Here is a 26,941-nt window from a genome sequence, read left to right on the forward strand (position 1 = left end):
ACACGGGCTCAGTAGTTGTGGCTCACAGGCTCTAGAGCGCAGGCTCAGTAGTTGTGGCGCGCGGGCTTAGTTGCTCTGCGGCATCTTCCCGGACCAGGGCTCGAACCTGTGTCCCCTGCATTGGTGGGCGGATTCTTAACCACTGCACCACCAGGGAAGCCCAGAAAGTGCTCTTCTTAATAGACTGTCTAGTAGCTGCTCTTTGAGGAAAATGGAAATTGAGAAAATAAATTTTTGTTGACAGAGTTTGTATCGGTGGGGACAAACAAGCATAAACACGTTTTGCATATCACAAGATCTATTAATTTCCAGTAGAAAGAGGGAAAAGTAAATGATTGCCAAGGGAGGTACTGCCCAGTTCGCCTAAGTCAGAAAAGGAATCACAGTTTCCGTACCAGCTGCTGGGCCTGGGCCTGGCCTGCCACTCCCAGCTGACCCACCCCAGGCTCCCCAGCACGGACGCACAGCATGGCCAGGGCTGATGTCAAGTTTGCAGCCCTGGGAAGTGAGCATTTCCTCTTTGGGGATCATCCCAGCCTGTCACCAGGCCAGGGTGTAGGCCAGGCAGAGGCTCAGCTGCCAGCCTTGGCTCTCTCCACGGAGGGCTTTGGGGCCCTGGTGCAGGGGAGGTGCCGGGGCTTAGCCTAGAGCCTTGAAACTTCAGCTTTTACCTCATGTAAAAAGACCAGTGTTTTCTTCCCCTTTTTGTGAAAACTAAGGCCCTAGATACTCTGTTTGGATTGCTGGTTAGATAAACTGCTAAAACCATTCTGAGTAATCACTTTGTTACAGTTGAGTAACAGGGTGGTCCCTAAAGCGAGGTTTGACTTTAGTGGCCCGGCCCACATTTGCAGAAGGCCCAGCTGTCTTTGCGTTTGTTTTTCTCTGTCCCTCTGAGAGGTGAGGCTAGCTGGGAAAATTGAGGGGATTGTTGGGGAGAAAGGAGGAGGCCCAGAGTTCAGAATCAGTTGCTCTGCAACTTCTGTGCTGTCTTGGGGTGTATGGTTTCATTTGGTTTTGTACAAGGGCTGCGAGTACAAATGGCCTAGCCCCAAAGGACTGCCCACCCATTTGTGTGGAGTCTTTGAAGCACATGGATTCTGTCTCCCATAGGCCAAGTTGCTCCCGGCAGTGGGGAAGGAACTATTGTTCTGCTAACGTTATTTCACTGCAAGGTCTGGCTGGAGGCGTCTGGGATCCCTGATTGCGCGTGTGACAAGACCTTTTCCATCAACAAGGCAAAGAGGCTGGGGAAACCCAGGATGAGCTGTCATCCTGAGTAACAGGCCTGTGGCAGGTGCTGACTAGCTTGACTTCCCTTGGTGCTGTGCAAACCTCTGCACCCTGGCTGCAGTCCTGGCTTCTTTGTGAAGTGCTGGTGTGTGTGTTGCTGAGTGCCCGTGATCCTTGGACACATTCCTCATTTGTATCTGGGCCTACCTAAGAATGTATTTTCTTCAGGTTCACCAAAATGATTCCGGGCTTTTGGGGCTGGGGGAGCGAGGGGCGAGGGGTCCACATTGGATGCCTCGTGAGGTAGTTCTGAAGCAGTGCTGAGCAGTCAGCTTTTAAACATTTGTCTTAGGAACAACCTGTACTTTGGCGCATTGTAAATCGACACCCCACTCACCTTTGGGTAATGAGTCTGGACTTTGGTGCAGCAGCTGAGAGGGAACCTCTGGGTGGTGGGTCTGCGGTGTGGCTGCCTGCTGGTCTGCAGCACACTCTGAGCAGCCTCGCTAACTCCACCTGTGCGGCCGTGTACGCTGTAGCAGTAACGTGAATTTTTGGACATTTATGCTCTAAGGGTGGTTGAAAATGGGAAAATGACATCACTGATGGTAGTTAGAAGAAGGGTGGGACTTCTAAAGTTGATATAATAGAGGAAAAGATTCTGAAACTCAGTGAGCATGCCAGAAGTAGGGAATCATTAGTGTCAGTTGAACGCTTGCTGACTCTTAAGTCAACAGCCCTGCTCAGTTATGAAGAGGAAAAAAACACAGTTAAAGAATAGTGTAAAAAAATGCCCAAATTATGTTGTCCAAGAGTGTAAAAGGCAGAGTATTTTACCATCTTGTTTGGCTTTCTGAGAACACAACTTCCTTATAATATGTAAAGCTATTATTTAAGCTTGGTGGGGGTGTCTTTTCAGGGAAATGGGGGGGGGGGACTATCTAAAACCAGGTTCTGCAGTGACCAAGAATTGTGCAAAAACAAAACCCTTTTTTAAATTTAAAATATATATATATATATATATATATATTTAATTTATTTTGGCTGCACTGGGTCTTAGTTGTGGCACGCAGAATCTTTAGTTGAGGCATGCATGCGGGATCTAGTTTCCCGACCAGGGATTGAACCCAGGCCCCCTGCATTGGGAGTGTGGAGTCTTAGCCACTGGACCACCAGGGAAGTCCCACAAAACCCTTTCTGTAAATGTGCAGGGCCCTTCTGGGACTGAGTGTCCTTTGGAACACAGTCCATATTGATCTACTCTCTTGATGCATCAAGGCCTTTCCCCTTGCATTGTACTCATTTATATGCTAGTTTCTGTCATCTTTTTTTCTATTTAGATACTTTTAACCTATGATTTTTAAGCTGTCAGATGGGCTTTATTTATTTAAAAGGATAGGCTGCTCAAACATTGCTAGCCTTCTCTAACTGGGAAAGCCCCACGTTTGGGGAGGTAAGAGAAAACCAACCACCAAAAATAAACCAGCTCCTAGACTGTGAACTTTTTTATATTTTCCAGTCTCAGTCCCTGACTTTGTGGGTATAGAGTTTTATTATGTGTATGCTTTAAACAACTACGTTTTTAAGAAACAATAACCGACCTCCCACACCAGGGTGCCAGTATAATGGAAAGAGACAAATCCCTTTAATTGTAGTAGTGCTGCGGGCTTCTCCCATGCCTGGCTGGCCACGGCATGGAGTTGATAAGCATACAGTGTCTTTCATACTTGCCATTACAACATGTTAATTACGAGAATTCAGCTGTGGCACCAGCTGGGGATGTCTGGCTTTGTGGAAGATTGCAATTAGATGCTTTATTTTCTATTTTCTTTTTCCCCTTTCAACTTTGGTGGAATGCCTTTGAGTAGGGGCTTTTAGTCTCAGCAGTATAAATACTTTAATGTGCCTAATTATGTAATCATACACTTACACTCCTCTGTGTACACACACATCATTTTATGGATTTTTATCCCCCTTTCCAGTACATGGAACATCCAGGCCGCTTTTTGGTTGGTATGGTGGAGTCAGACTCCTCTGTGCATTGGGCAGGAAGAAGGGGAGGGCCAGAGGCAGTTAGGGGTTTTCCTCTGATTATGATCTGTCCCTCTGCTCCCTCTCGCCTTGACCCTCTCACTGATGAGTCCTTTATCTCTCAAATAATTAACATCTCAGTAGTTTCCTAGCAAAGTCAAGGTAATTTAAATGAAATTGGACTTTATAATACTGTATCTTTCCATTAATTTGCAAGTGCAGTCTTTCAAAGTGTGTAGTGTTACTTTTCCCAGTCCTCTGCTCCAGGCAGGCGTAGGGCAGGAGCCTGGACACGAGAGTTCATGCGTGCAGGCACAATGGAACCCATCGATTTCCGGCATTCAGCTTGTGCAGAGAGGTCCTGTGACCCCAGCTGTTAGACCAGGACCTGGGAGCAGCTGCTTTCTGAGATCCAGTCCTTCAGGGATAGGCCATCTGCTGCCATGCGAGAGAACCCTGGGAAAGAAATTGACCGCAAGATGTCTTTGTACTCCTTTTCTCCACTCTAGTCCCTCCAGTTTTTTCTGGCCCCCTTCACCTCGGCAAACTTAAGAAGCATGATGCATCTGCACTGGGAAACTCACGTGGTTTCCCCTTCTGTTCTTCTCCTGTGCCTACTCCACCGCACCAGCACGGCCAGCTCCACTGAAAAATAGTTGCCAGGGTAGGCAGGGAGACGGAGACGGCTGGCTTCTTCAGCTGGATTAGTACCGTAGAGCAGGCTTTCCTTTTATTAGTAGTAACATGACTTTGCATTTTGGGACTGGAAAGGTCCTTAAAATCTCATTTTATGGAAGAGGAACCCAAGACTTTTTCATTCCTTAGCTATGGAGTCAGGGCCCTCCCTGTTCTGGTGCCAGCCTGATTTTCTCAATTTCCAGCCATCTCCTGCTAAACCTGCTGCTTTACACACACACACACACACACACACACACACACACACACACACACACAGCCTCTTCTTGCTCCTCTGCCTTTGCTGCTCATGCCCTTATCTTCCCCCTTGCGTGTTCTTCCCCCTTCCTTTAGCCCAGTCACAATCCTATAGTCACAGTCTTTTATCCCATGGTCACAATCCTGTTTCCCCCTAGAATTGGAGTTCTGTTATCATTTCTTTCTTCCTTTCTCATCTCTTCCTCATTGGATTAATCTTTCTTTAGAACCTCTTATTGTAGCCCATAGTGATTTCTAACATGTGTCTATTGTGATTATTTATTAGACAGTAAGCTCCCAGAGGGTAGGACCTATATGTTTGCCATCTTCCCAACCCTCCTTCTCCCATTGCCGGCTACAGTGCTTTGGTGCTTAGTAAAAACTTGTTGAAAAGGGCTTCCCTGGTGGCGCAGTAGTTGAGAGTCTGCCTGCTGATGCAGGGGACGCGGGTTCGTGCCCCGGTCCGGGAAGATCCCACATGCTGCGGAGCGGCTGGGCCCGTGAGCCATGGCCGCTGAGCCTGCGCGTCCGGAGCCTGTGCTCCACAACGGGAGAGGCCACAACAGTGAGAGGCCCGCATACTGCAAAAAAAACCCAAAAAAACAACTTGTTGAAAGAATGAATGGATACATGTAATCCCTACGTGAACTCTGGGGGATAAACAGCGTAGATGTTACTCTTATTATAAGGTACTTGGGGCTCCTCATCTATCTCCCCAAAGAGTCTGAAGTCTCCTCAGGGACAGAACTGTGTATTATTTGCTCTTGAATTTCTAGCACCAACCTGGCACATTGGTAGGTGCTCATAGATATTTATTTGTTACATTGAGGAAGGCATTCCTATTAGGAGAGTGAAATGCAGAGAGAATAAGAATCAATGCTTGCAAATGTTTTTTACCTCTCTTCTGGGTGAAAGGCATTCTTTGGAATACAAAAGATTATCTACTGAGGCACAGAATGGGTGAGGCTGCAGCAGGCAACGTCTTCTGACCAGGAATCTCGATTGGTCAGTCAAAAGTGGCTTGCCAGGGTCAGGGGTCCAAAGACCGAGAGAGGCCGGGGGGAGGTAACAGGAGCGTGGGCCTCAGTGTGACAAATAAAAGCATGGTTGAGACTCTGTCTCCAAAGCTTCCGTAATCTCTTTTGGGGTCGCTCTGTTTAACGATCAAGGAGTCTTGACAATATGTCAGAGTCAGGCTAATAAATACTCAGGCTAAAATCAAAGGGGAAGCCAGTCCCAGGTGTGTGAGAAAGCACCCTGGGGGCCAGGCACCCTGCTTTGGACCTGACAGCGGGTTTGAGTGGATTCACAGGAGGTGAGAGGCTCCTGTCTTCCTTGCTGCCTGGGGGGAGGAAAGGGATCTGCTAGGAGTACCCTGGCTCCATCTGGTCCAGAAATTTAGAAAGATCCACAAGTTGAAAGTAGGGAAGAACAAACAAACCTCTGGGCGGATTTGACTCCTCACCGTGGCCTTTGGTCAGCTAATGATAGCGCAGGCTGATAAGTTCCCCTTCTAGGAGATGCAGAGGAAACCAAGAAGGCCTGACAAGCTCCTTTTCCTGTGCTGGTTATGTGAGACAGGGTGGTTTAAACAGATGAAGTGTTTAAAGAAGAGAATCCCATCCCCCACAGGACGGAGAAGACTCTCCAGATGAGTGGACTTTGTAACTTTTGACTGTATCTTCCCATGGTCCATTTGTCACAGTGTTCCTTATACTTGTTGGTTCAGAGGTGATAAAGACAAGACCCCTAGCCCTAGCTTCATTCCCCATGCCACCCACCCCCCTCCAAAAGAACAGTTTTTCCCTTTTATATTTCCTTTAGTCTTGTGGTAGGGTCAGCCTGACACAAGCCCCTACAGAATATACAGGGCTCACTTCGTGGCCTTAGACTCGTAGTCTGTTATTTGCACCTTGTCTGTCACAGGGAGACCCAGTCACATCTGTTTTTTCAGGAAAGATTATTCAGGCCTTTACCCCTCAATTACTGGTGAGTGTTTTTCAAAGAAGTGTGGTGCTTGCTGGTTTTAGGCCATCCCCCTAGCTGATTTCTGCCACCTCAGCTGATTTTTGCCGCCGTCCGTGGGTAGAGTTTATTGATTGTTTCCTTTCATTCTTTGCAGTTGTGTGGGCCTCGGTAAGTAGCAGTGGCTTGTTGAGCACCCAGCATAAGCAAGACGCTGCCTGACTCACTGCTTGGAGATACACGGCAGAGGAGGCTGTTTATTTTGGGCTTTGGCAGAGCTGCCCCAGGGATCCTGTGTATTCTGGGCAGCTGGCAGAAGGGCAGCCCTCTGTCTACTCTAGCTCGCGTCCCTGTTCTGCATTTAGTGGCAAGCTTCCTTTCATGTATCCCTCTTGGAAGGCTTGTGTTCCCAGCTGAAAATGCCCCCATACCCTCTCCCACTTGCAGCTTTGGGATCTGTACTCCTTAAAGAGCTCCATTGTTTGTAATGCTCAGAGCTTAGTGAAGGACACTGTCTTGCCTTCCCCCCACCACTTCTCTGGAAAAATGGGGCCCCACTTGAGATACGAGCTGAGTCCTCTGGGCACAGGCAAACTCACCAGTCCACATTCTTCTCCAAACAGGAATTACTATAACATTTGTCAGATGGACCCCACCCCCATGCTATACTTTTGTAGGTCTTGGGGTAAGTTTTTCTGGTGGCATCTGTAGACAGGGAGCTTCCCTATAATGGGGGGAAAGGCAAGCCAGAGTCTGAATCCAGACTCTACTGCTGGGTGGCTGTGTACCCTCAGGCCACTACTAAATTGTTCAGAGCCTCACTTTCCTTCCTCATAGGATGGGAGAATTAATTAGGATGGCAACTTTAAAGTGCCTAGTGTAGCGCCTGGTGATAAATGTTAATTCTCTTAGTCACTTCCACCCTGTTGGGCAACAGAGATCTCTAAATTTATTTTAAATTTAAATTGGTGTTTCTTGAAGGCCTACTGTGTGTGTGCCTGGCACCAGACTTGGCATGAAGCATTTCCATTAGATGGCAGAATTGGAAATGAAACCACAACTCTGAGCTTTGTACCCAAGAGTGCAACTCTGTTGTAAACTCCAAGCCCGACCCCTAAGTTAATTATCACTCGCTCATCAGTTATCCTTCTGAGGTTGGACAGTGCCTTAAGCAGCTGACTGGGGCCTTCCTCCAGAGGACCAGCCTACCTCCTCCTGGAGGCGAGGAATTCTGAGGGCGAGAGCCGACTCATGTGCAGCTTCCTTAGATGATAGGATGAAGGCGATGAGAGCAGGAAGTAGCAACTGCTGATGAGGAAAAAAATAAACATCTGTTTTCTCTTAACCCTTTAACTACCACTCTCAAGGGAACACAGTGTCCTTTGTTAATGCCTGTGGAATGGCCTGGCTCCCTAGCTCTGCCTGTGTCCCAACATCCTGGGGGCGGGGGCGGCAGACAATTGTGGGCGCTGCTCTGTAGGCCACTGCATTGGGGGGGGGGGGCTTTAGATGCTGTACAGCCCAGGCCTGGAGCAGCAGGAGAAGGCGAGTGGTCCTCCTGCCTGCCCATTTTATAGCAGTCACACAGTTTAGGGGTGGGGTAGGGCGTGCAGTCCCAGCTGACAGCATGTCCCCCAAGTCCCTGAGCTGTGAGAACAAGAGGGGGTGAAGGGGTAACAGGCCATATGGAGGCCATTTGTCAGCCAAGAGCAGCCCAGTCTCTGCTGAGAAGTGGGGAAGGGGCTGGCCTATTACTGAGCTGGAGGAGGAGGTAGCAAAGCAAGCCCCTCCAAAGTATTCATCCTTCTCTGCTCTCTGCCTGTCCTCTCTCCAGATATCCAGGAATTTCTGAAGCAGTCCTTTTTCTTTTCTTTGCCAGAGTCTTTGCCCTGCCCCATTCCAAAAACCAGAGGTGGGAATTGAGTTTACAATGTGAAAATAAATGTAAAGAATTTATCAGTGCCTACTGTGTGCCAGGCATGATGCAAGACAGTTTCAGGTACACAGTTTCATCTGTCCCCTAAACACTTTACGGAGGTGGGTATTGGCTGTCAAGGAGTAAGGCTCAGAAGAGCTCAGGCAGTTGACAGGGTTGCAGGGCAGGCCCCTAGGTCAAACCCAGATTCATCCATCAGGCCGTGCTCTGACTCTTTGTGGCCCTGATCCTGGTTGGCTGGGAGAATATTTTCACTGGTAGATGCCAACTTAGAGAACATGAGATGTACTATGCAGAGGGAGTCTCTTTGCTGTAAAACCGTGCAGCTCAGATTGGGACTTGAACCCATGTGCCAGGACTCGAACCCAGCCTAAACCGAGATTGGGACTCGAACTCACCGTCTTTTAACTGAGATCACACACCTGGTTTCAGGACTTAACGAAGCTCAGGTTCTTGATGTCTTGTTGCAGAAAGAATTCAGAGAGAGACAAAGTGATGGGTAAGAAGTGGATTTATTTAGAGAGGAACACACTCCACAGACAGAGAGTGGGCCATCTCAGAAGGCGAGAGGCTCTGGAAATATGGGGTGGTTAGTTTTTATGGGTGGGGTAATTTCATAGGCTAATGAGTGGGAGGATTATTCCAACTATTTCTGGGGGAAGGGGCGGGGATTTCCAGGAATTGGGCCACCGCCCACTTTTTGACCTATTATGGTTGGCCTCAGGACTGTCATGGCGCTAGTGGGTGTTACCATTTAGCTAATGCATTACAATGAGCATATAATGAGGCTCAAGGTCCACTGGAAGTGGAATCTTCCGGCATCGTGGATATGGTTAGTTCTAACCAGTTTTGTCTTGTCCTGTGGCTGTGTCATTCTTTTAAAGGTTGTGCCCTGCCCCCTTCCCTCCTGTTTCAGCTGTTACCTGCTCCTGACTTATCTCAAATCGGAAACCATGTGACCCTTTGCATTTACAAACAAGGTAGTGCCTTGAAATGTGGGCAAAATTTTCCAAGTCAAGTCAGTTTTCTACTAAGCGTCTACTCTCTGCCAGATTCTGTGGCGAGTTCTGGGAGTACAAGAATCAGAACAGGAAGGAGAACAAATGCTTGCCCTACAGCTTGGGTAGGTGGGTGGGTTAATGGAGAGGTGGGGGAAGGACTGACCTGTGAGAAAATAATTGCAGAGACAGCAATACAGTGATGTTTATAGAGAGGTGTGAAGATGTTAGGGGAAAACAGAGGAGGAGTAATAAAGCTGCTGTTTATTGAACACTTAGAGTGTGACAGGCCCTTTACCGGGTACGTTACCTGCATGATTGTGATGAATCTGCACAGCGTACCTGTGAGGTGCATACCTTTAGTGTCCCCATCTTACAAATGAGGGAACTGGCGCGTAGGAAGATCTGCCTGAGCCCACGTGGTGGGAAGCTGTCAGAGCGGTACACACCCCGGGTGCTCTCGCTGTAGGCGCAGGCTGGTAATCTCTACCCTGTGCTGCTGAGTTCTCTTTGGGACAGTGTCCTGGAGCAGGCGACCTTGGAACTGAGTCTTGAAAGATGGGCTGGGTTTCAGTTGACCCCGTTGTAGTTTCAGGTCAGGGTTTCCAGGGAGAGGATTAGCACTTCTTCTTTCAGAATGACTAGGGACTTTGATGGCTACTTCCAGGTGACAGGAGTTTTTATGTTTGGGGCAGGGTTCAATAAAGAAAATGTTCTTCCTTCTTGTGGGCTCTGACCTGCTGGCTGGCATGTCCCCTCTCCTGTGAGGTCGGGGGAATGAGGGACTCAGGCCTAAGACAAGAGGGACAGGCTCTGAAGCCGGACCCACTTGTGAGCTGCCAGGCCCCCGGAGCAGGGCTTGGGCTGGGCCCCTCTCAGGCAGGTGGTGCTAGGGGCCTGCGAGGAGCTGTGGGGACAGCCTAAGCCGTGGTGGCTTCTGCCACTGAGCCTCCACCCCGGCTCCAGGGCCACACCCTGGGAAGGGCTTGAGCACCCCGCAGCTGGTCCTCCTCCCGGCATGTGGAAAGTTCTCATGAGAAAAGGGATCCTGGCAGGACAATGGGCTTCCTGTCTGACTGCTAGGAAGGTTTGTCTTAGAGGAGAGGAAGGTTGCAAATGGCATGAGAAATCCTCTCTTCCCTCTCGCTGCAGCCTGTTTTAGACTTTTGACTATTTGAGTGGGGTCAGGAAGGCAGAAAGCCAGGGAAAGCCATGGACAGAAGCAGCCCTTGGTTCTCTCTTGAGTTAACTGACCTCCGCCTGCCTGGTTCTCTGACCTCACCACGTGCCCAGGGTAGGAATCTGCCCTGATGCTGGATGCAGGAGCCTCTGCACAGACAGGATGGTTTTCCTGGAGCCTCTCACACCCTGTGCTCAGTTCAAAACTGCGGTGGCTGTAGGACTTTTATGAACGAATCTCGGGAGGTGGTGAGGCTGGCCGTCCACCCAGCTTACACAGATTTGCCAGTGGCAGACTCGCAGGCCATCTGGTTCAGTGCCTGTGTGTACTGAAACTGAGTCCCAGAGAGACCAGTGTCCACGGGCAGCACCCAGATTTGTCTTTGTCACTGGGCTCCTCTCTCTGTGGCTCCCTTTCCAAGATGTGGGTGTGGGAGGAGAAGCTGGGCTCAGCACCCTTGCTGCTGCCCAGGGAGTGCCGTGGAGTGGGCCCCACCCCTCCTGGCTTCAAATCCTGACTCTGCCTCTTACCTGCTGGGTGACCTTGAGCAAGTTTCTTAACCTCTCTCACTCAGTTTGCTTACCTGTATAATGTTACAATAATGTTTCTTACAGGGTTTCTGTGAAGTTTAAGCGAGGTAAACACGTAAAGTGCTTAGACTGGTACTTGGCATATAGTCGATGGTCAGTGACTAGGAGCTGTAATTACTGAGATTTCTAAAGGAGGCCTCAGAAGGAACCTTTAGACTGTAGTCAGATGTAATACCCCGTCCCCCCTTGCATTTGTCTGGAATGCCCAGTACCAACTTTCTGGGGAGGCTTTCTTGAGGAGAATCATCTCCCCTTTGAACTAGCAAGCTCACACCTTTCACAGAGTAGCTAGATGTTCCAAAGGCCCTAGGCCTAGTGCATCGGGGGATGAACCGCAGAATGGAGCCTGGTGTCCTGCCCTCCTCTGCAGGCCCACCTTGGCTTCGTGGTCAGACCTGCAGCTCAGGAGCCAGAGTGCCTGTTGAGTCATCTAGAGATGTGTGGCTTGGAGCATTGTTCTTATCTATAAAATGGAGAAAATATAGTACCTGCTTCGTGTAAAGAGAGAGTTCAGAAGAGTGCCTGGCACATGTAATAATGCTGTTTGCAATCATTATTATTTTCCTTGTCTTACGTGCAAAAAGAAATCTGCACGTTTGAAATCTGCACTTTTTCTTTTCTTTTTTTTTTGCTGTTTTTGCCTTGCTTTTTCTCTGGCTCTCTCTGTTCCTAGCAGACCATTGAGGGCTAGAAGTAGAAATTGGACCTTCATATATCAAGAAAGGACTTTGAGAGCAAGCACATAGACAGTGCTCTAAAAAACAACCTGAAGGGACCCTCAGTGCTCCGTGGTGTCTTCATCTGCTGTTAGCCTCCTGTCTCCCACTCTGTTGTGTGGTCTGAACCCTTCCCACTGTTCTCAGATCCCTAGCATCTGTGCCGTCCTGTACAATGGCCACGAGCCCCAGGTGGCTATTGAGAACTTGAAATGCGATTAGTGTGGCTTGAGATGTGCTGTAAGTGTTGACTTATTATGAAAAGAATATAAAATATCGCATTAATAAATTTTTATATTGATTATGCGTTGAGCGATCAAAAATGTATTTTGCATATATTGGTTAAATAAAATATATTATTAAAATGAATTTCACGAGTTGTACATTTTTAATGTGGCTACTAAGAAAATTTTAAATCACCTGTGTGGCCGCGTCATATTTCTGTTGGACAGTATTGTGCTAGGTGTGTGCTTTCCATCCATTCCTTCCTCCCCTTTCTCCCGTTTCTCTTTGCCTGGGCTCTCACCTTCCTCTGGTCGCCAGCGGTTCTCAGATGAACAGAAAAGATGTCCCTACCCAGAAGGTCACCCCAGGCCAACAGAAGAGCTCACCTTTGAACACTTCCTTCTTTCCTTTACATCAGAGTTGGCTGTGCATGTGTCCGTGTCCTGTAGACTGTAAACTTCCTGAGGGCATGGTCCTGTCTCCTTTACTTCTGTGGCCCTGCTAGAGCGTCTTGTGAGGAGAGGCTCGCTCTTAGCTGTTTGATGGAGTTACAGCCACACAGGGACACGTCTGATAATGCCTCAGCCGTGTCCCTGATGGCCACAGCTGCCGTGTTGGTGTGGTGGGTTTGGGGGAACCAATTCCTTCTCCCCTGAATTCCCAGGGAAGCTTTTCTCTGGCCATCCTTTGAACACCTTCCCTGAGCACCTATTTCTCTGTGCTCAGTTGTGTTCTCAATGCCAGTGCACTGGTTTTGGTGTAAAACGACATTATTTCAAACCTGCAAGTGAACACTGACACAGTTTCTTAAGCCCTCAGGCGCTGTGTGTGGGAGTATAGTGTTTTCTTGATAAGTGACATCAGACGGACACCTCTTAGGTTGAGTCTTTTTAACTGCGCTAGGTGTTTACATGTCTGCTTCCCCTCCTCAAGCTGATCTTCACACTCCCTACGCCCCACACCTCGTTTTAAAGGGGCTCAAGTATTTGTTCAGTTTGTTAAACTGAACACTTTGACCCCAGGGCCATTCCTGGAGCTTGTTTTGATTCCCTTGCTATGGAATCTTATAAGACTTTGTTTTGTCTTTAATTTTTCTCTTCTTCCTAAAAGTCTGGTCCCCAAAATGGCAAAAGCAAAACACAGTTAGAAGTGCTGACTGGGGGTTCTTGTTGGTTTCTGCTAATGGTTTTAGGCTGCGGGGACTCTGGGGTAGAAGTATCAGCCAGATTGCCATGCGTCTCCTCTGTCTGCACCCTCGCCAGCTGGTCACATGGTCTCCTGCTCAATGACTGCTGTGCTCCAGGCACTCTGCGGGGCCCCCTGGAGAATTACCTCGCTGCTTCCTGTGCTCACTGGAGGCCTAAGTGGGTGTAAGAGATAACAGAAAGCGGAGAAGGAGGCTAAGGAGAGCTAATTGATTTTTTTCTGTAAAATTTCCACCTTCTGGCTTTTCTCCCTCTCTTTTTGAAATTACGCAGCTTTGCCAAATCAGATGAGTTCTTGTCTTCTTGGGGCTAGGAACAGAGCTTGAAACTCCCCCTGCGGACCTGGGGTTGTCCTAGAGCACGCCTGATTAAGTCAGCCTCTTGCCCAGAACAGGGGCTTCCGGAAGCCACTGAATGATTTATTTGCTCTTCCTGATGTTCTTCCCGTTCCTGTGAACCCCAGGCGTCACTGAGAGGGTCTCTCCAGCACCTGCTCTTTGCCACGGCTCTCCCGCTCTGCTCTTTGATTGGGCAAGGGGGCCATATTTTTTTCCTTATGTTCTTGGCGTCTTAAAACAGTCTTGCCTTTTTCTGACTTTTCCTTCTAAGGCCTCCTTATTTCTTCCTCGGACCTGGGGCAGTCCCTTTGTGACGCTGAACCTAACGTACTGTAGTTTGTTTCACTTTGTATGATCCTCATAGACAAACATAAAAGAACTTCTGTCCAGTTTATTTCACCATGCAAGGGTTGCTCTACAGCTGACCTACTCTAAAAGCTCCCTCAGCTTCTGTCCATCTTATATCAAATTCAGCTCCTCTTGTAATTCTGCCCATTGAATATAGTATAAACACCTCCTGTTGCAGCCAAGGCCCCTCTACAAGATGGTTTCATCACAATATTATTATTACTACTACTACTGTTATCATTATATTTTATTTATTTATTCATTCGGCCAAATTTTCTTATGCAACCAAGCTAACCTAGGCTACTTGCTGCTCTCTGGGCTTAATCTACACTGTCCTACTTTGGTGCATTAGCTTCAAACCACCACCTCCTTTCCTGCTGAAATCAAGCCCCGTTGGAAATGCCACTTCCTCCACGAGCTGTTCCCAGCCGTTCCCCACACAACGTTGGTCTCTCCTGCTCTGAGTTCCCTCTCTTGTGACACTAATCCCTTTCTTTGATGTGTATTAGAATAAATCTGTGTGGAGTATCTTTGGAGAGAGGCACTGAGTTGACTAGGAAAGGAGAAGGGCTTACTTTCCACATTCACCCTCTTACTTTTTGGATTTTGTACCATGTATATGTTTCCTAAGATTTTTTTTTCTATGAAGGTATTATCTGCATAACAAAGGACCCAGTCTATAAAACGTTAGAAGAAGATATTGGAGAGTATGTTTAGGAAAATGTCCTTAGCCAAGACGCAAAACCCAGAAGCCGTGAAGAAAACAACTTTTAAAATATATGTGTTGGGACTTCCCTGGTGACGCAGTGGTTAAGACTCCAAGCTCCCAGTGCAGGGGGCCCGGGTTTGATCCCTGGTCAGGGAACTAGATCCCACATACGTGCCGCAACTAAGAGTTCGCATGCCACAACTAAGGAGCCAGCGAGCTGCAACTAAGGAGCCCACCTACCGCAACTAAGACCTGCTGCAACCAACCTAATTAATTAATTTAAAAATATATGTGTGGACTTACTTGTCATACCCCTATTTGGCTACAAGTACCTGAAGTGCTTATCTTTCTATCCTTTTTCAGAGCATAGCACAATGATCCCTACCCAGTAATCGGTAAATATTAGTTGAATTGAAATAGAATTGTAAGTCGCCTCTCTGTAGACCTCATTTTTTGCACGTAAAAAATGGGTGCCAGGTGATGTCCAGGGCCCCTGTCAGAGATTCCGTGAAGATGTGGGCTTTATGGGCAGAAGTACCCAGCAGAGCGGGAATGGTTTTAGAATGAGCAGCCCTTCCCCTGGGACTGTCTTCCCCAGCACACTGGACCTGTAAGTGGGTCCTGCCTGTTTTCAGGAGGTGCCCCCCCGGTGCTCATCATTAATTACCCTGAGGAAATGAACCAATTAGACACAACCCAAGGAGAGCCGGGAGAATCTGTGGCAGGCTTGTTGCCCTGAACAAAAGAGGGTACGTGTAAAGGGTAAAGCAGTTTGCTGAGGTTCCTTTGGAAATCCAGCTGGCCAGCTCTTTGAACTACTTGGCCAGAGTTTAGAGAGGCACCAGAAGGAATGTGATGCCTGTGTCTCCCTCCTGTTCAAGACCTTGGGCGAGGTGGGTGGTGTGGGAAGAGTCTAGAGGAGGAGGTGTGTGCTTAGAGGGGACTGAGGGGGCTTACTTGGGCTCATCTGCCGGTTTCAGAGAGGCTGCCTAGACGTCTCTGGATCCCTGTGGACCTACCCTAGGGTTTTAACAGCTTTAAATATGGAGTCTTTTCTCCTAGTCTCAGTGATCAGCAGCCCAAGGGCAGGGAGCCACCATCTCTTTTTCGACTTAGTATCCACCCCACAGCCTGGCTGGCAGTCATCTTGCTTAATAGCAGGTTGAAGGGAAGTGGTATTTGGTGAGAGAGTGGTGGGTGGTCCCGTGAAGGGAGAGCACCTTTTCTCAGACAGTCAGAGACTCCAGGTCTGTTAGAGGAAGTGAAGAAAAGAAACCCAGCAGTTCTTATTCTCATACTGATGTCCTTGTGGTAGTCACGATGGGGACAGGGTATTTGTCAGCAAAATCAAATGTCCTTTAGAGACTTTCATCTTTCCTGCCTTGGTAGGTAAGGCTTGTGGTAAGTTGAAGTTTGTCGGTGCCTGGCCACCTGCCAGCATGTCTTCTCCCCCAGCCCAGCCTTCTTAACAGTGATCCCATAGTGCCCCTCCTGTCCCCTCCTATTTCTGCTAGGCATACCCCATGATCCATTGCCTGGGGACTTCAGTTCTGTAGTGTCTGTCCAGGCTCAGAAGGGGAGGCTGCCTTCTCCCTGGGCTGCTCAGGCCTTCCGGCTCCTCTGATGTATTACTGCAACTTACCTATACACCAGCGTTCCCACCACACTTAGGTACCACTTGCCATCTCCCTAACTGACCTGTTCATAGGGGAGGCAAGCTTGACATATGTGCACTCCTTAAAGGCCCGCTCACTCCTAGGGTGGAAGCAGTGTCTGCTGGTGGGAAGAGCACAGGTTTTACAATCGGAAGCCCTGGCTCTGCTCCCAGGTCTGCCTGACTTGGCTAAAAGTCATTTAACTTTTGTGGGCCAGTGTCCTCATCTTCAAAGGGAGAAATGATAACTACCTCACGGAGCTGTCAGAGGAATAAATAAGATAGGAGGTCAATGAAGGTGCTTTTAAAGCTAAACAGTCCTACCTGAATGAAAAACAATGGGCGTTACCGTGGGATAGAGACGAGTGATGCCAGTGACCGCTCTAGTCAGGGAATGGGTGGTGCATGGGGGCCTGGGAAGCCTCCCAGGAAATGCATCAGAAATCCCCTCTGATGCCAAGAAGTCACATTTTTATCATGCGAAGGAATCCTTTCTGGTACTGATGTTGGAAACAAGGCTAATGTTTCCCCTGTGCAGGTTACCAGTGTTTTATCACCTGTCACTCTGATTCGTTGTGTATTTCAGTAAGTTTTATTAAAACCACATTATGCAAATGCATTATTTCATTCTTTTTTCTTGGCTGAGTAATATTCCATTGTACATATGTACCATGGATGGCCCTGGAGATTATCATACTAAGTGAAGTAAGTCAGGGAAAGAGAAAGACAAATATATATATCACTTTCATGTGGAATCTAAAAAAAAAAAAAAAAAGATACAAATGAACTTACCTACAAAACAGAAACAGACTCACAGACTTAGAGAATGAACTTATGGTTACCAGGGGGGAAGGGTGGCAGGGGGAGGGATAGACTGAGAGTTAAAAAAAGAATACACAATTTGTAATCATAAAAGAATAAAATGCTGAAAAAAACCCCACATGCGCTAGATCTCTGTAAGTTCAGCTTTGTCAAAGTCTACTGTTCAGTGATGGATGCAGTTGTCCTAAGGCGCAGTGCTGGGGAGGGAGGGCGAGGGGAAGTGCTGCAAGCAGCCAAGCTTCCCCTGTTGCCAGGGCGCCTCCCTCTGTCATTGGCAACCTGAACTTGCAGAGTTTGGCCAGCTGCCTTTCCAAGGGGCTGGCTCTTTGCTCCTGGTGTGTTTCCTGCTGAAGCCCTCAGAGCTGCCCCTCTTTGTCGCTGACGGCAGTCTCGCTGGAAAACCTCACCACTGTACCTCTGCTCTCTCTGTCTTTGCAGTGTGTTCCCTGCCCCCGGAGCCAGAGAATGGTGGCTACATCTGCCACCCCCGGCCCTGTAGAGACCCCCTGAACTCGGGCAGCGTCATCGAGTACCTGTGTGCTGAAGGCTACATGTTGAAGGGTGATTACAAATACCTGACGTGTAAGAATGGCGAGTGGAAGCCAGCCATGGAGATCAGCTGTCATCTCAACGAGGGTCAGTTTGGCAGATGAGTGAGGGGTGCTGCTGGGCTTCTGCTTTCTTCTAACTCCCGGGAAGTTGTGCCCGCTCCCTCTGGAGCACCCTGTGCTGTGGGGCAGCATGGCCCTTCTGACGCCCTGCAGCCTCCTTTCCTTTGGGATTTCATGTCTCTGTGAAAGGCATTTGGATCGCTGGTGCGTGTCCCAGTGCATTTCAGCCGAGCTACTGAGGCATCTGCTGTGCTATGTAAAGTCCCTTTGATGCACCGGATCTCTTGTTTGCCTAGCCCAGTGCCGGTGACCTCTGACTGTGTTCTGCTAACCCATGAGCACGGTGCGAGTACCTTCTGTAGTGTCTCTTTTATATTATTTTTCCTTGAATGGATGTGGACTGTTTTGTCACGGAGCTGCAGTCCAGCTGGCCAGAAGACCTATCCCCCTCCGCCTCCTCCTGTCATGCATGACAGGAAATCCAGCTGCCTGCGGGAGAGTGTGTCATGCAGCCATCTTTGTGCTTTCACTCGAACTTCAAGACCGTGACACCCCAGAGAAGGGTGGGGACAGGCCTGAGGTTTACAACTAAAGCTGCAGGATCTTAGAACAGATTGTTATTACCGCCCTGTTCTTATAAATTTTCCTGCCACATGGGTGGGACTTCAGATGGTGGAATGATGTGTGCATTTGGATGGTTCATGTCTTCCAGCCTGCTCTTAAGGACAGGATCAGATGGGGTTTATAAAGGTAAGACCTCTAGGGAAGGGAAGTGAAGGGAATTTTAGATTCAGGAACAGAATAGGGAAATGTCCCCTTTCCCTGATGTAAAAGCCACTCTGCACCGTTACTCCAAAAGTGGCCCTGGCCATACGTAGCATGTCTCAGCGTGGCACTGTGCAGGGGGCCCTTGACAAGGTCAGCCGTGGGGCTCACGTTCCGTGTGTCAGGGTACAAAACACGTCTGACGATGGCTTGTTCCCGTAGACAAAGACGCCCACACGTCGCTCGGGGTCCCCACGCTGTCCATCGTGGCTTCCACTGCCAGCTCCGTGGCGCTCATTCTCCTCCTGGTGGTGCTGTTTGTGCTGCTGCAGCCAAAGCTGAAGTCTTTCCATCACAGCAGGTGAGCCAGGGGCAGCGGGCGGCGTGCGTCACGGTGGAGGCTGGCCTTTGGCTGGCAGAGGGGTGCTGGAGGGCCTGCTGGCCTCTGCTGGTCTGTGTGCACCCGGGGAAAGGGGAGGGCCCTGCCGTGTGTTAAGCTTCCAGATGTGCCTGGCACTGTGCTTTTGCTTTGCATGCATTGTCTTCATCCTCACAGGGTCGCTGCAGGTTAGGAAGCTGAGGCTCAGAGCGGCTAAGTCCTTCGCTCAGGGTCCTCCCTCTAGGTGATGACAGAGGTGAGATTTAAACCCCAGTCTGTCCAACTCGAGTGGCATGTTATTTCCCCTACATCAATGGTTCCCAAAGTGTGGTCCCAGCAGAATCAGCATCACCTGGGAGCTTGTTAGGAATGCAGATTTTCAGGCCCCACCCCAGACCAACAGAATGAGAAACTCTGTGATTCTCAGGCCCTCCAAGCGTTTCTGATGCAGGCCCATGGTTGTGAGCCACTGCCCTGTCTCCCTGTTCCCCTCTCCTGGATGCACATAGAGGCACCTGTGGGAAACTAAAAACAAACGCCAGCACCTGGGCCTCCATCCCCAGACGTTCTGATTTCTTTAGTTTGGGATGGGTGCCTGGCATTAGTGTTTTAAAAAGCTCCCCAGGTGGTTCTGACGTGCAGCTAGGATTGGCAAGCACTGCACTATACCATACTAGAAACCGAGGAAGTGGTTTTCTTGCCTACCTTTGTCACTTTCCTTATTCCAGGTGAGTGCACCAGCCACAAATCATCCCAGACTGGATAGGTGAGGTTGGGGTGGGGATGGCCAATGGTGGGGACCTGGCCCCCAGTGGGCCCCTCATGGTGGACTCTCCCAGGCTGGCATGGCCCCCTTACCTGCTTGGGTTGCCCTGGCCCTTCCTCGTTCCCTCTGAAGAAAACAGTTTATGTCCCTCCACAGCCCTTCCTCAGTGACGGTTGTCAGGCACAGGCACGAAGGAGCAGACTAAACGGCATTAAATAAAATGCTCCTGGTTTGGAATGCACAGACGAGGACCAGTTTAATATCTGTGCACTGTGTGTGTGATTCTTCTTTCTTCTTGTTATTTTGTTTTGTTTGGGGCAGGGGGTAGCAGCTATTTTTAAAGGTAGTTAAACAATTAGTAGACTAGAGAAGATTTGGAAGGGACTGTTTATTTGAAAGAATTGGCTACTGCCACGTAAAGTCAACTCGAGCTGTTCCTCATTTCTTCCAAATTAGGGATCATTTTCCCCTGGCAGTTAACTAGTCAGTGTGTTCAAAGTTAACTGATTTTGCCTAAGAGGCAGGGAGATTTGGGTTTCATTATAGACCCTGTTTAAATTTTGTACATCTATTACTTTTTAAACAAAAAAAAAATGTTATTTTGAATAACGAAAGTTAAGCGCCTGCCAGAATGCACTCTGCTTTCGGATGCCACCCTGCCATCAAAGTTTCCCTTCTTTCCAGAAACGTCTGAGCACTTTTATGAGTGCCACTTCTGTCATCCTCACTGTGTGTGTGCCATTTGAACTGGGTAGTACAGATTTTTATCTGCAAGTACAGGTGAGGAAATTGAGAACAAATAAAACAGTCCAGCAATGATAATATGGTCCAACCATAGACCTTACGTGTCTCCTGGTGTGACACACAGAAGAGGACATGACATCACGGACAGTGCTATGGCGTGTAGTGTTCTAGGCCGAGATTGGCCTGTTCTAGATTAAAAGAGATGCAAGAGACAGGACAACTAAGTGCAATGCATGATCCATAATTGGATTGTGGATGAAAACAAACAAGACAGCAGCTGAAGCAGATATACTTTTGGGTAGTTGGGAACATTTGTATTACAGTATTATACCAATGTTATTTCCAGGATGTAAATATTGTTGTAGTTAACATAGGAAAAGAGGTTCTTGGGAGGTGTGTGCTAACTACTGTCTTAATTAGTAAGAAGTAACTTATTTTCAGAATGGTTCAGGAATTCCCTGGTGGTCTAATGGTTAGGACTCTGCCCTTCCGCTGCCGGGGGCCTGGGTTCAATCTGTGGCCTGGGAACTAAGATCCTGCAAGCCTCACAGTGGCAAAAAAAAAAAAAAAAAAAAAGCGCATGTATAAAAGTAATCCAGAAAAGAAGTATTTGCATGGATAAATCTCCCAAACGTAATGTTATAATGTTGAGTTAAATACAAAGCCAGACACACACACACACACACGCATTTATTGTCTTTCCCATTCATATAAAGATCAAAAATATGCAGAGATAACTGGTGTTGAAGGATTCATGTTTAGGCAGTAAAATTACTAAAATAAAAGTCAAAGGAACGATTTTCATGAGTGTCAGGATCGTGGTTACTTTTGGTGGTGAGGCGATAGGAATGGACACGGCGGGGGTGGGGTAGGCGGTGCCAGCAGTGTTCTGTTTCTTGACCCAGCTAGGGCTTGTACGCCATGTTACCTCTGGAATAAGTCAGCTGTACATTTTTCGCTGTTTGTCTAATATTTGTGTTATAATTCACATTTTTTTAAGTTTACGAAGTTAAAGGAAATTAAATAAAAGGCAAGCAAAGTGGCTGAGTCAAAAGAATAAAATTCTTCAGTTTTTGAGTCCAGTGTCCCATTTCAAGACCACGGTGCTTCTTTTCCTCCTTCTCTTTTTAAAAGGAGCTTGATGGAGATGTCATTTACATACCATACAGTATACCCGCGTGAAGTGCGCAGGCAGGGGTATATTCACGGGTATTTGTAGCCATCATTCTCCCACTTTCCTGTCTTAGCTGTGCTGAGTGAATGGCTTTATTTCTGGGTCTCTAGCTTCCTCGTTTTTGCACAGGACCAGAGGGCTAGGTGCCTGTGTACCCAGAGGTTAAGAACACAGTCTGTGGAAGCAGGTGGAATGGATTCACATCCTAGCTTCCTCCCTTACCAGCTGTGCGACTGGGTAGGTTACTTAACTACTCTGAGCCTCATCTGCATTCTTGGTGAATCTACCTGAAAGGACTCAGGTGAGGACTCAGTGGGGCAAAGTGTGCAAAGCCCTTAGTGCCGTGCCGGGTACCATAGTAAGTGGTCAGAAATGGTTGGTGGTGTTGATATTGTGATATTTACCTGTGCGTGTATTCTGATTCTTCCTTTGTCCTTCCCTACGGATGCAGGCGTGACCAGGGGGTGTCCGGGGACCAGGTGTCCATCATGGTGGATGGGGTCCAGGTCGCGCTGCCGTCGTACGAGGAGGCTGTGTACGGCAGCTCCGGTCGCTGTGTGCCGCCCGCTGACCCCAGAGTGCACATTGTGCTGTCAGAAGGGTCTGGGCCCAGCGGGAGGAGCGGGCCGAGGGAGCCGCAGCTGCAGGACCAGGGGGCCTGCTCCTCCGCAGGTGGAGAGGAGGAGGCCCCAGGCCAGCCTGGACTGTGTGAAGCCCGGGGCTCTCGGGGCTCGGAGACTGTGATGGTGCATCAGGCAGCCCCCTCTTCCTGGGTGGCCGGCTCAGGGAACAGCCGAGTGGCACACAAAGAAGCCCCAGATTCAGAGAACGGTGACATGCAAAGCCTCACGTCGGAGGACTACACAGATGGTAGGTGCTCTGTGCTGACCGTAAGTTGTTATCTGCTCGGGTCCCTGCTGGGAGTGAGGAAGGAAGGCGAACCTTTCTGATGACTGGTGTATCTGGCGGCAAAGAAAGATAATACCTGGGGGATTATCCTACAAAACAGAATTTTACCCTCGGAGCCCCAGGTAGGCCTTTGGGCTCTGTATAGGGCGGCTTTTCACTGTTGTCTGTGAATTTTAATAGGTTTGGAGTCTCCGAAACTATTCATGGCCTCAGGGATATGCTAAATCAAAGGGTAGACAGCCAGTTGGAGGTGGAGTGGGGCCTGTCCTCTTGTCATAATTTTTATGTTCCTGAAAGAACAGGAATAACAAGGAGGTGTGGGGTCTTATGACAGAGGAAACTGGAGCCTGCCTCTCCCAGAGCATTCCAGCTGCTTCATTTTAAATAGGAGCATGCCAGGTCCCGTGCTAGTTGGTTTTCTTGCACTGTGTCAGTCAAACCTCACAGTGATCCTGAGAAGTGGGTATTATTACCAGCCCCATTTTACAGATAGGGATACTGAGGCTCAAAGAGGTTAAGTCACTTGCCCATTGGTAGGTGGCTGAGCTGGGATTTGAAGCCGATGGATCTGCTCCCAAACTTGTGTTATATAGCCCCATGGTGCCGTGCTGCCTCCCAGGTCACTCCAGGTCCTTTGTGGCAAACCAGCCAGAGAACAAAATTGCCCCCTCCTGACACCTCTGCCTTTACGGGAGCCTGGAGAGTCGAACATTGGGATTGACTCTGTCACTTTAAAAAACATCTTTACGTAAAATCCCACTGTGGTTCAGGATGCAGACCGAATCTAGATGTTTCCCTTTAGAAAGTGAGGACTTCTATACTTACCAACCAACCCCCCCCCCCCCCCCCCCCCCCGTAAAAGAGCCTTAGAGAAAACTCTCTGTTTCCTGGGAGTCCCGGGCACAGTTAATGTGTATGGTTTAGAATATCTGAAAGCAAAGAAGTTGGAAATTCTTAAGTGCGGATCAGGTGTAGGGTTTCCTGATTGTCAGCAGCATGCCTCCTTTTTTCTTGGTGGGATATAGAGCTAGGAAGGGGCCATTAAATAGGTGGCCAGGGTTTAAAGGTGGAAGCCAGTGACCCCATGGGCAGCCAGCTTTACATATTGTGTGTCTGCACGTATTGACAGAAGCCTCAGCCCTTACCCCCTTCCTAAGGAGCCAAGGTGGTGCCAGCTCTTCTCCCTTCTCCTCCTTGCTCCCTTGCTTTGTTCCAGGTATTGAACAAGCGTTTTTCAGAGCCCATCCTGTGCCAGGTGCTGGATTAGGTTTCAGGTGTGATGGAAAGAACTGTGAAACATGCTCTCTGCCCACATGGATTGTCAGTCAGTTGGGAAGATGGAGCCTATACTTGAGAAAAAATGGAACCAAGAATGGTAGGGTCCATGTCAGAATGAGGAGTGCAAAAAAACAAGACACATAGGTTATCGAGTTGGTTGCAGGCTAAGCCTGAGCTGTCTGGGGCTGACAGTACTGAAGGAAGCCAGGCCCTAACTTAAGGTGTCAGTCTAAGCCCGGTGACAGATGAGTCAACCAAGACCCAGAGACGGGGAGTGATTTACGCAGTATCACACAGCTGGAGGATGGCTTGAAGGAGGAGGTGAGACTTAACCAGGGCTCAGGAGCCTCATAGGGCGAGAATAAGGATAGAAAGAGAAGCAACTAAACCAGCATAGTTAAAGCAGAGAAGAGGGTTCAAGGTGGTAGGACCAGAAGGGGTTTGAGTACCCGACTGAATGTTCCGATTTTGTCACACAGGCAGAGGGAGACATGAGCAAGGAAGGCGTAGAAAAGGGTGAGGGATTTAGGCTACCTAGAAGCCTGTGAACAGGGCATTTTATTTCTTTAAACATAGGATCCCTGCGACGGGGTCAGGTGTGCTGCAGAGTCACTCACACGGGCTAACCACTGTGCTCTCCGTCCTCCTCTGCCCGCAGATATCCCACTGTTGAAAGAAGCATGAGGGCTGCCGCTGGCTTCTCTCCTCTCTGCCCTCCCTCCCTCTCCCTGTGGGTTTGAGCACCGCGTACTCCAGCTGCCCTGCCCGGATACCTGAGCTGCCACCTGTGTATCTGTGTATCTCTGTATCTCTGAGGGCCTGCAGGCCCACCTTGGCTGGAAACTCAAGGAAGATTCTCACCATCTGCCTGCTGGACAGCTGGAGGAGCTGGCTTTTTGCCTGGCCCAGCCTTCCCGTCTGTGTCGGGGACATCGTTGAATGTGCTGGATTGAGCCCTTCCTTCCCCGAGCCCTTTGGGTCCGCTCCAGCGAGCGAGCGCTTGGGCGGCAGCCCCCATGGGCCCGAGAGCGCTGCGTTTACTTGTGCCTTCCTCCCGCCCGTCCAGTGTCCCTGTCACGCGGGCTTGTTGCTGTCCTGCAAGCCTTGGTGGCGGCACTCTGCCACACAGGGGGCCGGGCCTGGGTCTGGCCTGTTTCCTTTGGGGGCTGGCACCGCTGCCCTTAGCGGGAGCAGATCCGAGAGTGGCTCGATTTGGGGCAAGCGTGTGGCTCCCTTGGCCTACCCTTGGTTGATGCTCAGCGCATTGCTTGGCTGAGCAGGGAGGCTGTGTAAAGTCATGCCAGAGCTGTCCCAGCGCCCAGCTCTGTAGCTCAGAGGTGCCAGCACCTGGCCCTGTCGAGTTTCCAAGAAGCGTCCAGAAGATCCCAAGGGAGGGGAGGACGGTGGCTGATAATGATCCATCGTCTTCCGCATATGCAAGTTCTCACTTCCTACTTCCAGCATCTGGCCTTCCTGGCCTCGGTCTTTTCTCTTTCCCTGGAGCATAGCGGGGAGCTGCATGTGGCCTCCTGGGTTTGATCCTGCGCAGCTCCGGCTTCCTTGCCGGCCAAGGCCTGAGGTGAATCATCCACGGGTCGGGAGTGTCGCTGAGATGCCATGGGATGCCCATCTGGTCGCTGGCAGTTGGGGCCAGTTGCCCTGTTCTGGGTTCATGGTGAGGGAAGGGGGCCTGAGAGGCGCCGGCGGACCGTGTCCCCAGGCAGCTGCAGGCAGCTCCGCCCCGGTCCTGAGGGTCCTCCTCACCACAGTCACGTGCCTTAGTAACTGTGCCCAGGAAGCATCCTGCTGCTTGCCTCGCTGCTGCTTTTCCTCGTTCCACCCTCCCCTGCCGCCCCTCCACTCGTCACAGCTGGCAAACGACTCCCTGGTCTTCCCGGCACCGGGAGGGCCCAAGACACAGTCGGCACACACACCCCCCCCCCCCCCCCCCCCCCCCCGCCCCCCGCCCCAGCTTGTTGGTGGAGATGGTTTGGAAGCAGCCTGGCTCCGGGGCCCTGCTGGGGCCGCTCCCTCGGCCGAGGGTCCCACACTGACAGGGCTGCTGCCTCTTCAGGAGATGTGGCACTACGGAGCGCGTGTTACTGTTTTGTTTCTGAAGCACCGCGCCTCCGCTCCTTCCCCCAGCCTCTGTCTGGGGTGGTGAAAATAGTAGAGCCCGATGTGTTTTCAGTTCCTGACCTAACAGGGTAGCTCCGGGGGGGGTGCTGCGGGTGGCCTCCAAGAGGAGAAGAACGAATGGCCCGCCCTCAGCCTCCCGCCTCCACTCTCACACGCGCACTTTACTCCGGGCTCTGCCGGGGGGCTCGCCACCCCTGTAGTCTTCCCTCGGCTCAGGTGAGGGCAGCGCCTGCGTGCGTCGGGCTCCTCCCCGCGGGAGTCCTCTCGTGCTGTGTGCCCTCAGCCCTGGCCCGAGAGCTGGAGGGAGGGAGACGGAACGGAGCAGGGCTGTCCTTGGCCTCAGAAGAGGCCGTTTTTGGAGACGTGCCTGCTGGCCGTTGCTGGCACGGGGCCCATCTGGAGGGCAGGGTCCCCGGCCCCGCTGCTTCACCCTGCACAGGTTCTGTTCCACCCACCGGCTGCCCTTGTCTTCCTGCAAAAGAGAGCAGGGACCAGTGGGGACCAGGGGGAGGCACCCAAAGTCTCATTGCTGAGCCTGCAGCTTCTGTTGCCCAATCTTCCAACACCTGAATTCTAGTCTAGGATCTTTCCTTAAATGGAAGCTCTTACCTTTTTCTATCCAGTTACTCTGGGTTTCTCACCCAAGAGATTGCACTTTTTGTTTGCGGTATATTCAGCCACAGAGGTGACAGGCTTGGCCCGCCTGCCCTCTGAACCCTTCTTCCACTTGGCCCGCCCGCCCTGGGGATCACAAGCCCAGACTTTCCACCCGGTTGGGAAGAGAGAAAAGTCAGGAACCTCCCTGCCACGTCCCCCATGTCACTGGCTTTGCTGGGGCCTCCCGGAGTCCCCCGGCCTGTGGGTGCAGAGCCAGCCTCATTGCTGCTGACACCCATGACGGCTTACCGCAGTGAGTTTTCTGCTCCCACATCAGCCATGCGCTGCTGTTTCTAGAGCTTCTGGCCTTTGTCCCTTGCGAAGGATCAGGGTCCCCCACAGCTGCCTTGGAGTGGGGCCTGGCTGAGAGACAGGGTGGTGCTGGGGGCTGCCAGAGGGGCCTGGAGCAGGTGGGGAAAACTGCCCATGGTCTGGCTTCCCGGGCTCCCCTCCAGGGGAGTCCAGCAGAGTACCGCCCAGGAGAACGGTTGGCACCAAAGGACTTTTAAAAAGGGGTGTTTTGTTTTGTTTGTTTGTTTTGCATACATGAGCTGACTCAGTGCAGGTTTTATATCCTGGCAACTTGCAGTCACATTCCAGTGACTTTCAAGGACCGGTATGTGGTGAAAATTACTT

At 50.0% G+C, this 26,941-nt stretch overlaps 1 protein-coding gene across 6 annotated transcripts in view; it reads left to right on the forward strand.

Annotated features, from left to right (window-relative positions):
* The window catches only part of SUSD6 (sushi domain containing 6), a 91,318-nt gene extending 65,857 nt beyond the window's left edge, over window positions 1-25,461 (forward strand). For 3 of the 6 annotated variants that reach the window (XM_029238337.1, XM_029238338.1, XM_029238340.1), the window contains exons 3-6: window positions 17,322-17,519; window positions 18,482-18,620; window positions 21,774-22,192; window positions 23,448-25,461. In XM_029238337.1, the coding sequence (XP_029094170.1) occupies window positions 17,322-17,519; window positions 18,482-18,620; window positions 21,774-22,192; window positions 23,448-23,653 (962 nt within the window). In that variant the 3' untranslated portion in view covers window positions 23,654-25,461. Of the gene's footprint in view, window positions 1-17,321; window positions 17,520-18,481; window positions 18,621-21,773; window positions 23,036-23,447 lie in introns of those variants that run through there. The other 3 variants (XM_029238341.1, XM_029238343.1, XM_029238342.1) reach the window with 3 other exon arrangements.
* The last annotated feature ends 1,480 nt before the right edge of the window (window positions 25,462-26,941 follow it).

This window comes from Monodon monoceros, unplaced genomic scaffold, assembly GCF_005190385.1.
Source record: "Monodon monoceros isolate NGI ecotype Baffin Bay Population unplaced genomic scaffold, NGI_Narwhal_1 Super_Scaffold_21, whole genome shotgun sequence".
Lineage (NCBI taxonomy): Eukaryota > Metazoa > Chordata > Mammalia > Artiodactyla > Monodontidae > Monodon > Monodon monoceros.